Here is a 12,164-nt window from a genome sequence, read left to right on the forward strand (position 1 = left end):
GAGGTGGAAACTTGGTTTTTTTTTCCTTTTCTCAATAAAAAAAAATAAAAGAAAAAAAAAAGAAAAAAAAAGACAGTATATTGCCTAGGCTAGAGTGATATGCTCAAGTGTTTGGGCACAAATAAAGCTTAATTTTGTAAAGAAAAAAGAGGGTCTCACAGCCCCAAGCCTAAGGCTAACTAGGAACACCTTTATTGCTGCTTTGAAGAAGCTCAAAGTGTGGGTCATGGCAAGATCCAGGTAAAAGGGGGAGGAAAATTGGATTTCTATGTAAAGAGCTTTAAAGTTTAAAATGCAATTTGCCTTCTTTCAATTCAGAACTCATATTCTCCTGTGCTGAAAATGAAGCTTTCACCAGCACTTTCTGTACCTTCAGAATGCCTTTGGAGTTTTGAAAATGCTTTTTCCTGCAGACACCAGGAAGTGGTCCATAAGAGCATCAAATGATGCTTTGGTGCTCTCTCTCTAAGAACTGTTTTAAAGATGGAAGATGATAAAAGAAGATCTTACAAGTTCACAGGGGCTTACGGCTGAATAAAACAAAAGTGCATGGCGTTCCATCTATGTTTCATGTGAGAAAACAAGGCTGTAACCTTCTAAGCTAAAATTCAGACTCATTGACAACCTAAAAAAAATCACTAATTTCCCAGCTTATGCAGAGAAAAATTAATAAGTCCCATTTACTAAGAATGTGCTCTCTCTCCTTTAGATTGCAATGAACACTGACAAAGCTGGAACACATCTGTCTTTACCACCACGTCACATTTGTCCAGGATTGAAGACCAATACCTAAGCCTGAACCACGTTCAGCTTTGAATTAAAAACCAAACCAAACAAAAATAACCATGCAATGGCTTATTACAATACAGAAATTTAGAAGTAAAATCTTAGAAAATACCCAATTTTGTATGAAATAACAAATTAAATGCTATTTTTATTACTAGTGGTATTTCACATAACACTGTAAATGTTACTGAATAAAAGTAATTTAACTTTTGCTAAACAATCAGGTAAGGCCACTGAAAATAAACATACTGCATGCTATCTTTACATACACAAAAGGAACCAATATATCAAAACTACAGTAGTGGTAATATGTCTTTTAGTCAATTTTAAACCAATGTAGTTCTGAAAAGAAACAGGAAAAATGTAAAATCATAATCTACAGCACCTTCTGAAACAGACGAAACCTATTTTCTTTCTCCCAAGAAATTCCAGAGTGCAGCAATATCCAAGAAATACTAGTTATTTTAATTACTTCAAGTCAACCTGATAAGTTACTACTGTTTAATGCAAAAGAAAAATTTGCCACTTGCAATTAATGACTGTTAGCACTGCTGCAATTGATCAAATGTCCAACACACATAAAACATTCAGAAGAAGTTCTATATATCTTACAGTAATTCAGTGGAGAAGTCCTGTCCCAGGGGTATGTAAATCTGAAGTACAAGAAACCTCTGGATCAGTCCAACTAGAACAAGAGAGAAAAAACATAAGATGAAACGTTCAGGCCCCTTATATGTGCACACAAACAAACAGTCAGCACCCCTGCAACCTGCAGCCCAGCACTCAAGGAACAGAAAGACACAGGGCAGCGCTATCCATGATGTATAACCTGATAGAGGTGGAGACACTGATGACAGCGGGATCAAAAGTCAGCCAATGCTGCATTTTAAAGCTCGTCTGTGGCACTGGTTAAATATTTATGAAAATCAGAAAAAGGATCTTATTCACTCTTGGTTATGTTTGGTTATGCCATAAGAGACTGTGAGCATGGAACTGCATTACACACACACACACACACACACACACACACACACACACAGAGAGAGACAGAGAGACAGGGAGACAGAGAGAGAGACAGAGAGACAGAGAGACACAGAGAGACAGAGAGAGAGACAGAGAGACAGAGAGAGACAGAGAGAGAGACAGAGAGACAGAGAGAGAGACAGAAGACAGAGAGAGACAGAGAGACAGAGAGAGACAGAGAGAGAGAGAGAGACAGAGAGAGAGACAGAGAGAGAGAACTGAACTATGCATTCCTATCAGGGTGCTCATAAACACATGTGGCAATTCTCCCTATTCTCTGACAGGTTTTACAGTTTTACTAAACAATTCAGTAAAGAAGATCAGCTCAAGAAAAGCAACTCTAATTATGACAAATTTCACTGAAGGCTCATTGAAGCAGAGCTTGGGCATGCAATCTTCACAGTGTCCACACTTAGCAGGCTGGAGGAACGTAATTTCATTTACAATCCCTTCGTTAGTATGCTCTTAATTAATTCTCACTAAGAAATGATAGCTTTTATTCCCTATCACTGGTTTCATACGGATAAAATATTGAGGAAAACCAAACCACATGACACTTTTGATCGCTGTACTCTGCACCTGCTTAAACAAACTGCTTCTCCACATCCAGTCACTTAAGACATTCCCTCCAAAGTTTTGAACTTTGATCTCTCAATTTATGATGCCTTTAACAGATGTGTTAGTAGTATCCCCCTCCTGGGGTGTTGGGATGGGTGCAATGTAGAACAGTCCAGGCAAGGCATATATAGGAGATTTTGGGTTCAATCCTTGATGAAATTAAAAAAAAAAAACAGCAACAAAAACTCACAAGGGTCACACCTCCAAAAATATGCATGTTAGGAACATTTTTCTGCATTGTGTATGAAATAAAGATGTCATAACTTTGTCTATGACCTTCTCCTATAAATCCAAAAGTACAAACAAACAGAAAAAAGACCTTAAGAAAGAGTCAGAGCTGATGGTGGTTCCCTACAATCCTGCACTTAGAGAGTGGACAGGAAGATCAGGAGTTCAAGGTTTATTCTCAAGTTCAGAGCACACCTAAGCTATGGCTAGAATGCTTTCCTAGTTCCCTAGAATGCAGAATGCTGGGCTCAATTACCAGTATACACACACACACACACACACACACACACACACACACACACACACACAAACACACACACCCATATACACAGACATAGACTCCAAGAAAAGCAACTGATTTGAAGTGATGATATGTTTTATTTATTCTAGTAATAAACTTAATAAATTTAAATGTTTTAATCCCCCAATAACCTTTATTTTTTGACTTTCTGGTTTGTGATTTTTATAGTAAGCAGTTTTATAACATTCCTGAGAACTATAAGTCATTTCTATGTTTTATACCAAACTTTTCTATAAATAAACATATTTGGCTAAATATGTTTAGTAATGCTTATGAATGTTTTCGTCAAATATACAAAGATAATCTCCTTCAAATTATAAGCTTATAAATGTGTTCAGGAAGAAATCTAAATTAAGCAAAACAAGAATGGGAGAGGAAAGGCTCTATCCTAGAAAATTCTCTAGGAACGTGTTCCACCACAGTTACAGAGATCCAGTATGGCAACTAGAGTTCTGACCCACAAAAGCAAAGTGAAATGAGGCCACCTCAGATAAGCCACCATCAGGCAGCCTCTCGTCTCTCGCACTGTTAGTCCACAGTGCCCTCAGCTGTACATAGCGACTGGAGAACACCAGATAAAGAGAAACCCGTCCTTTAAAAGGCCCCTGATCTACGCCACAACTATCACTGAATCAGAATTATTTCCTTCAAGCACAAAGAGGTGCATGTAAAAGATCATTTTTAGAAATGAAAGATCTCTTTCCTCAAACAAACCAAAACCAAAAAGAACTCTGACATTTAACAGTCTCACACACCGAGGCCCTACTTTCCAAAACGGGTAAGGACCTGGCCAAGCTAAGAGTGTTTTATAGCATGTCACAAGCTGATTCTGTAGGGCAGCAACACTGTAGTATGTTTCCCTGGTCTAGGGAACTTACACTGACTCTTCTTATCTACACTGTATTTAAAGTCACTCCGAGTAATACTGAATATAGGCCTCATTAGTTTAAAAAATGGCCATCAAGTACTTAAATATACAGAAATTTCTTGTTAAGGGAGCAAAGCCCCAATTTTTCCTTTAAATATTTAAAAATATACTCAAATTGTAAAATACCATTAGTTTTAACCAGTGGTTTTTGAGTTGTTTCGTTAGAGCAAAGGACAGACTGCATATCTCATGGACATTTTACCTAGATTTCGTCATCCAGGAAGTGAGATGAGGCCATAGACAATCATTTCTCCTCACTGCCCAGAAAGCTCAGAATGAACTTACTCCAAGACTTCACTCACAGCCTTAACATATCCTTAGTTTCTTTTTCACACTGAAAACTGGACTAATAATTTCTGTCTGTACCTCCAAGAATTATTTTGATGAATTAGCCTTATCATTTAACAAAGATTATTGATCCATTCTGTGCACAAAACTTGAAGGTTCTTTGTTTGTTTGTTTGTTTGTTTTTAAGAAAGACCATCATACTCTATGCTCTCTTGGAATGCGCAATATGGTCTTACAAAAGAGAAGGTCAAAGTTCTATGAGAGTATTTAACAACAGGTGCTTGAGTAAAGGCAGTCCTGAAGAAATAATGCAGGAGGTGAGCTCGGGGGATAAGCAGGGTTCCTCTGGGAGAGCGGTAGAGGTATAGGAGAGAGGAACAGACTATAGGTGGATTACTCTGTCTTATAATGGATAAAGGATGTCCATGGGGAAGGGCATAACAGCAGAAATGAACCTTAAAATGCTCAGCCAGTTGGTATAAGACACTGAAGAGGGAAAAGAATAGACTGGAAACCCAGTGATATGGAGCCTTGAAGGCCATGTGAAAGACGGGGGCCAATCTAAAATCAGTGGGAAGCTGCTCATTCATGCACTTGTTCAAGGCAGATTAAATTGATTGTACATCAGGTGAACAGGACAAAAGGAAGAGTTTCTATCAATGAAATCGCCTTTCTGGAATGGTTGGAAAAACAGTAAAATGATAAACAATTACACATATATTCAGTGCTGTTCACAGTACAGGAGCAGGGGAGGATACAAGTCAAGGGGCTAAAAAATGGGAACAACATGAAGCACCAGTGTAACTTAAGTACAAGCCAGGTGGGCCTCATTCAAAGGGGCATCTTAGCAAAGGCTAGAGAGGAGGAGAGCATGCTGGGTTTCAAAACATCAACAGCCTTGAATGGGTGGAACGCAGGCCCGAGGAACGGTAACAAGAGAGACAGCCAGAGAGTTAACAGGGAACCAGACAGTTATATTCCCAGAGAGAAATTATTTTCACTTTAAGAAACAGGACATTTCTTCAGAAGATAACATGCTTGCTTCACTTGTCACTGAAGACTCCAACTCTGGCTGCTAATTTGACAACAGACAACAACTTTGTGTAGGAGCCCCTACACAAAGTAACTGCAGTAACCCCTGCCCGAGAGAGTGGGGTGAGCAGTACTGAAGGGTAAGAAGGGGGCAAACTTCTAATCATTTTCCCAGTACCACTGATGTCTTCTTAATGGACTCAGAATAAAGGAAAACAGAAGTTGATTTTAATGAAGAATTTGGGTCTCATTAAAGGCGAGGGGTTGGGGATCCCAAGCAGCCTTAGCTAGGAGCTGTCTTTACATATACTACACTTAGGTGGTCCAGGAAAAAAGACTAGTAAACATTTGATGTGCAAGACTGAAGATAGAAATGGCATTAAGAATCCATGATCCAGAAGCTGATAACCAGGGAGAACATGTAGCTGTAGGGCTAAACATAAAGACCAGGGTCCCTGCAGCATTCGGGTGGCAGCAGAAGAGGAAAAACAAAAAGTATCTGACAACAACCTGATATGCAGTAGGATGAAGAAGGGAGGTTTGAGATCTCCAAAGAGGTTAGTGAAAGAAGTGTATCAAACAGGCACTAGTTCTCTCGGATGCTCCCAGAGGTGAAGATGAGAGCTGAGGAACCCATTGGTACAGGAAGACAGAAGACTTACTCACTCTGATAAGAGCACTTTAATAGAAAGAATGGCCAAGATCAAAAACACAGATGACAACATATGTTAGAGAGGATGTGGGGTAAAGGGAACACTTCTGCATTGCTGGTGGGTGTGCAAGCTGGTACAACTCCTTTGGTTATCAGTAAGGTGATTTCTCAGAAAATTAGGAAGCAATCTACCTCAATACCCAGTAATACCACTTTTGGATATATACTCAAAAGATGCTCAATCGTGCCACAAGGACATGTGCTCAACTATGTTCATAGCAGCATTTTTTGTCATAGTCAGAACCTGGAAACAACCTAAATGCCCTCGACTAAATAATGGATAAGGAAAATAAGATACATTTACACAATGGAGACTACACAGCAGAAAAAATAATGACATCTTGAGATTTTCAGGTAAATGGATGGATCTAGAAACATATTGAATGAGGCAACCCAGACCCAGAAAGACTCACATCACATGTACTCACTCAAAAGTGGCTTTTAGACATGAAGCAAAGAAAACCAGTCCACAAATCACAATTCCAGAGAACCTAGACAACAATGAGACCCTAAGAGAGACGTACATGGATCTAATCTACATGGGAAGTAGAAAAAGACAAGATCTCCTGAGTAAATTGGGAGCATGGGGACCATGGGAGAGAGTTGAAGGGAAGGGGAGAAGAAAAAAAATGTATAACTCAATAAAATCACTAAAAAAAAAACTTAAGAAAGAATGGTGAGATAAAAGACATTTAAGGATTTTAACCAGAGCAAGACATCATTTAAAAGGAATAGCAAGCAGCAATGAGGAGACCTGGGGGAACCACAAGAAGCCATCCTCATCTTTTATTGCAGCTGAACTCGGGCTTTGAGGATGCCAATGGCCGGACACACACTCTGTGATTCAGAGGACACAGTAGGGAAACCAGTGGCTTTCCATGTGACTCTGGAACAGAAAGTCCCTGCTGGGTATTTATGGATGACAGTGACGCTTCTCACACGGGCAACTCCATACAACACCATCCAAGCTGAAGGGTGCCAGGCATTTATCTAACTGGTGAATGACACACTAAAGTGTCATTACCAAGGGCAGATGGTTACAATTAGATATTAGAAACAGAATTGTCAAAGTTCCTCCTGTGACAAATTTAATAGAATTATCTGAACATCAACTGAATGTCATCACCGAGTTAGGGGTTACAAAGATGACTGACACCCTGGAGAAGCACACATGCTCCAGCACTAGACGCTGCTGTTATTTACCGAGCAGGCTCACAGGCCTGAGTTCAATTCCTAGCAACATAAATAAAATATGCTAAAAATAGTATATATTGAGTGCCTTCTATGCACTCGACTGTGGGAAGACGTGATTTCTAATTTTAATTTCCTTGGTAAACTGTACAGATTCCAGACTTTATGTACCATTTGGGAACTATAAAGAAGTTATTGCTCACTCCTGCTTGATCCAGAAAGCACCACTCCTCTCTCTCCAAACCCCAACCTCTCAGAGAATCTCCAACAAAGAAAAGACCAAAAAGTTCAGTTCCACATTATTGGCAGTTGTGGCAGCTCCTCTCCTGAAGTTGGCAGTAGCCCAAGACCCCACACTAAAGCAGTCTGTTTTTGACCACACCTGGGCACAAACCCAGTGTGTGGTGAACATATCATCACCCCTTACATACAGAGTATATTAACTCCATGCTATAGTTTAAGCGTGTGACTTCTCCGGCCCAATTTCTGGGGCTGGAGGGCTCAACCAGGAGCTGCTTTGCCCAAATAAATCTGTTCTTTTACTTTTTTCAGTTCGCTTGATCTGGCTTACTGAGCAAGTGGAGAAACCTATTATCATGTTATAGAAAACCTATTAGTTATGAGGAAATTTACTTCTGGCAGCAAATTAATTAAAAAATATTTTAACAATAATTATTCTCCTTCAAGGTCGATTTCTTATATTAGGTTATAAAGAAACAACAACAAAAACCACAGGGCCATGGGCACGGCTCAGCAGGTAAGTGCATTTGCTTGCCAAGTTGTCCTGAGTTCATTTCCAGAACCCACATGTTGTCTTCTGACCCCCATGCACATTATGGTGCATGCATGCACTCAACAATAATAAATAAAAGTAATAACAAATTAAAAACACAACCGATGTATTTATTTAGGATTCATTGAGTACAATTTAATTCAGAAAGATTATTATTTAGGAGCAGCCAAACATAGATAATTTCATGAGAAAACCTTCTTCGTAAGTATCTAATATAGTCAGAAATAAAAATGAACTATCGAATGTCAAGTTTGCATAAAGTATATATTAACTCTTAAAATAGGAATACATAATGATAATTGAACTTAATTTAGATGTTAATTGAAAGCCACTTCTTCTCTATTCAAGACATGCTTTTTAATTTCAGTTTAACCATACCAACCTCACACAGAAGGTCATTTTAAACAAGTAGAAATAAGTACATACTTCGTTATCAAAACATCCAAAGAGCTCATCTGAAAGGCATTAGTGCCAGGGAGACCACACAAACTGTTTCATTTGTTATACTCTTGCCCATGCTAAGGGAAAGCCAGATTAATTTTTAATTGCAGGGCATTGTGTAAGAAACACATTAGAAGATTCTTCTGTTTTTTCTAATTAAAAGTCATCATTGTTACATTTAAAGAGGTAATTATAACACATTAAACCCAGTTTCTGAGGAAATTAAGAAAAAAACCAAAAACTCTAAATATAAAAGTAGAGAAGGGGGGAAGGGGAGTTTGTGGTTAGTCACTTTGGTGAAGGAGGGATCTTTCTCAGAGGCAAAGGAGAAGGCTGCCGGACCGGCTGATTTCATCAACATCATGACATGGGTATAGACGCAGAGGGTACTAAAAGGCAGCCGGATTGTCGTTACAAGCCAAACGATAAGGGCAAAAACGACTGGCCAGCTTTTAACAGCCACATCCCTGGAATGTATCTGTTTCACAAAGTCAATATCCTAAACCAAACGAACAGAAGAAAAAAACTACAATTTCAGATATGCTTCCCTGACTTATTTTAGTTTGCTTTACTTACAAATACAAATGTATATGAAAATGAAAAACAAAAACAGGAAAACATCCTGCTATCAGTTACATGCCTAACTAGGAACTATGAGGGAGCCATACTTCCCTGTGGCAGCAAACTAACTTTAAAAATTAATAATAATTATCGATTCTCTTTCAAGGTAGATTTCTTAGTTTATAAAGAAACACTGACAAACACTTTACATTAATTCATCTTCCATCCCTAATTTTCATGGTCTGACTGATATCTTAAAATTTAAAATGTTACATAGTGCTTGAAATGGTACATAAAGTCTAGAATCTGCACAGTTTACAAGGGAAATTAAAATTAGAAATCAGGTACCAATAGCAGGTCTTTCCAAAGTGCCTGGCACACGGAAGGTACTCAATACACGTTCTTTTTAATACATTTCATTTATGTTGCTAGGAATTGAACCCAGCCCTGTGAGCCTGCCAGGTAATGCTCTATCTCTTAGCTTTATCTGCAAACCACCCATAAATATTTTTAGTGAATGAAGACAAAGAAAATTACAAGTAGAGAAAGGAACCTGCCTATTTATTTTTACAAAATATCAGAAATCTAGTATTTAACCATAAAACATAGTCAGTGGAAAACCTGATTACATTTATACATTGCCCAAATTAATCACTTTATTGAAAGCTTAATCTGGAGACAGAGCCTTAAATTCTAACCTCATCTCAGTCAACAACTGCTCTTACTGACCACATCCTTAAGTCACCTTCTAAGGTCCTGTCTGCTTTAAAATATTGCTAATTTTCACTTTGGAATCAATTCTGTAGCTGTCTGCTAAATAATATGTCTATATTTATCAGATATTAATGTTCCTAAATGTTTATCAATTATTGTTACTAATAATAATGTCTTGTGTAATTTTTTTTCTTTTAAACACTGCCTGGCCCATTAGTTTCAGCCTCTTTTTTGGCTAATTCTCATATCTTGCTTAACCCATTTGTAATAATCTGTGTAGCACCACAAGGTGGTGTCTTACCGGGAAAGATTCAGCATGTCCAACCTAATTTTTTTTACAATTTTTGTTGTTTAAAAAATGAAGCTCTTGTAACTTATAATTCTTAAGTTCGTGTCAAAACTTTGCCTTAACCACCTGATTTTCTAATAAAAACCCAATGTTTTTTTACTTCTCTGTAAAGAAGCACTGTGCAAAATCCATCATACAGAGTTAGGGCTCAACAAATACTGTTAAAATAAGTGGTTACAAAAATAATCTTCTAGGACTTAAAATAGTTCTAAATTTAAAGAAGATAGAGAAGGAGGATATTTTTCTAAAGTGCATGGCACTTTAGATTTCTATATTAAAAATATCAGATGATTTCACACTAGTAGAAGCCACAGAAGTCCTACTAAGATGCTTGCTTCTCAGATATAAGACACAATTCTCCCAAACACTGAAATCCAGTATTACAAGTCTTACTCACGGATTTGTTTATTCTCCTTTGGTAACTGAATCCTGTTGGTTTGGCTGCTGCCTTCTAGGATAAACACAAAACTTTTAACTTCTTTATCAAACTCCTGTGGACAAAATAAAAACAGCAGTAATTGAAACATATATTATTTGTTTTCTTTTATAACACTGGAACTGCAAATTTCCGGGAAAATTTTTCTTTTTTTCTCTTTCTTTTTCTTTTTTTCAAAAGACTTAAAAGCAGATCCAAACCCTAATGATGCTTTTATCCCGACACTTGCTGGGAATGGAAAACAAAACCACACTAGCCATGTGGCTAGTTTCTTATTATATGAAAACAGGTTTCCTCCAAATAAAAACAAAAAAAAGTTCTCTAACTTCAGGAATTCCAAAGCTGCTAACTTGTTGCAGGTATAGTTGCTTCTTGCTGCCTGTATGCATCCCCATCTAAGAGCACGGCTGATCACCGCTCCCTGCACAGCAAGGAATACCATCCCCTATGTATTTGCGATGAACATACAAGTGCCAAGTATACTATTTATTTTATTTATATATACATGTCAGGCCTACCCAACCCTTCAACACAGTCACAAAGCACTTATGGGTCCTTGTCTTTCCACACCTTAATGTTCTAACCTATCAGAGGGGCATGTAGCTCTCTCTCATCAAGTTATTCACATTATATAACACTATGTAGTGTGTCTAATGTTATGCTGCACAAATATTAAGCACTCAATAGTAGTTTTGGGCTTCATTTACAGGTATTCTTGTTCTTCTCCTGAAGGCATTCATCTCTTGCTTCTACAGGAGAGAAAAAAGGTAACGATGGAGACAGGTTTTTTAGGTATGGTGGCAGCTAGTGGAACTGGCTTCTGCCTGATGGCTCCTGGTTTCCCTGGGAAGTTGGGGTGTCAGCTTTTGGTGAGTGAGGAGGGCATGCCCTAGGTGAGGATGAGCGTAGGCAGTTTGGTGGTTGGAAACGGATAACAAGAAAGGATCATTTTGTATACTGACAAGAACAGATAATTTTCTGGACTATTGGGGTTGGGTTTATAGTGTTATCGATCTGAAAACTTTAGGTATTTTCTCCAAAAGTACTGAGGAGTCCAGGTACAAGCCAAGGAAAGACTAGGAGTCCAACAAGGGCTGGCTGGACAACATCACCATAGGCTCAAGAGCAAAGGCATTCGAGGTCCTTACTGGACAGTGATTGAAAAGATGTTTCAGTTTCTGCACTGAAGAGAAAGAGATGAGAACTCAGAGAAAGAAAATAAACTAAACATAACAGGGAAAAAGAAGTGTCTGTGTCCTGAAGATCCCAACCAGTCCGAAGAACAAACACAGTGGGAGGAACTGAGCAAGTGACCTTAAGCATCGAAGACTGAGGTCAGCCGAAGACTGCTGTTTCTCACTTGGTAATTTCAGAGGTCCTGCAGTTTGTGGTGATGAGGGCAAGGGTCTGAGAGTGATGGTAAGGCTGTAGCAGCCTGGGAAGATGTCGTTCAAGATGATGAAATCAAGAAACTCAGTGGCCCAGGGCTTAGAGAGATGTTCTCTGATATCAAAGTCACCAACAATGATAAGGCAGGACTCAGGGCACACACAGCAGTTATACACCACCTGGCAGTCTTAACCAGCTAAGGAGTAGTGTCTGGCGGGGGTGGGTGGGCTGAAGCCAACAACACAAAGCCTTTGAGGGTGAAGGAACAAAATATCAGTCCTGAAGTCTGATCGAGCCCCCTTTTTCTATAACCTTCCCAGGATTATTTTTTTTTTTTTTTTTTTTTTTTTTTTTTTTTTTTTTTTTTTTTTTTT

At 38.5% G+C, this 12,164-nt stretch overlaps 1 protein-coding gene across 1 annotated transcript in view; it reads right to left on the reverse strand.

The window, feature by feature from the left end:
- C6H3orf67 (chromosome 6 C3orf67 homolog) overlaps positions 1–12,164 on the reverse strand; it is a 229,254-nt gene that overhangs the window by 211,255 nt on the left and 5,835 nt on the right. Inside the window, exons 3-4 of the mRNA XM_013346793.2 lie at positions 10,363–10,456; positions 1,399–1,471 (exon numbers count right to left, since the gene is read on the reverse strand). Coding sequence (XP_013202247.1) covers positions 1,399–1,471; positions 10,363–10,456 — 167 coding nt within the window. The remainder of the gene's footprint in view (positions 1–1,398; positions 1,472–10,362; positions 10,457–12,164) is intronic.

Source organism: Microtus ochrogaster, chromosome 6, assembly GCF_000317375.1.
Source record: "Microtus ochrogaster isolate Prairie Vole_2 chromosome 6, MicOch1.0, whole genome shotgun sequence".
Classification (NCBI taxonomy): Eukaryota; Metazoa; Chordata; class Mammalia; order Rodentia; family Cricetidae; genus Microtus; species Microtus ochrogaster.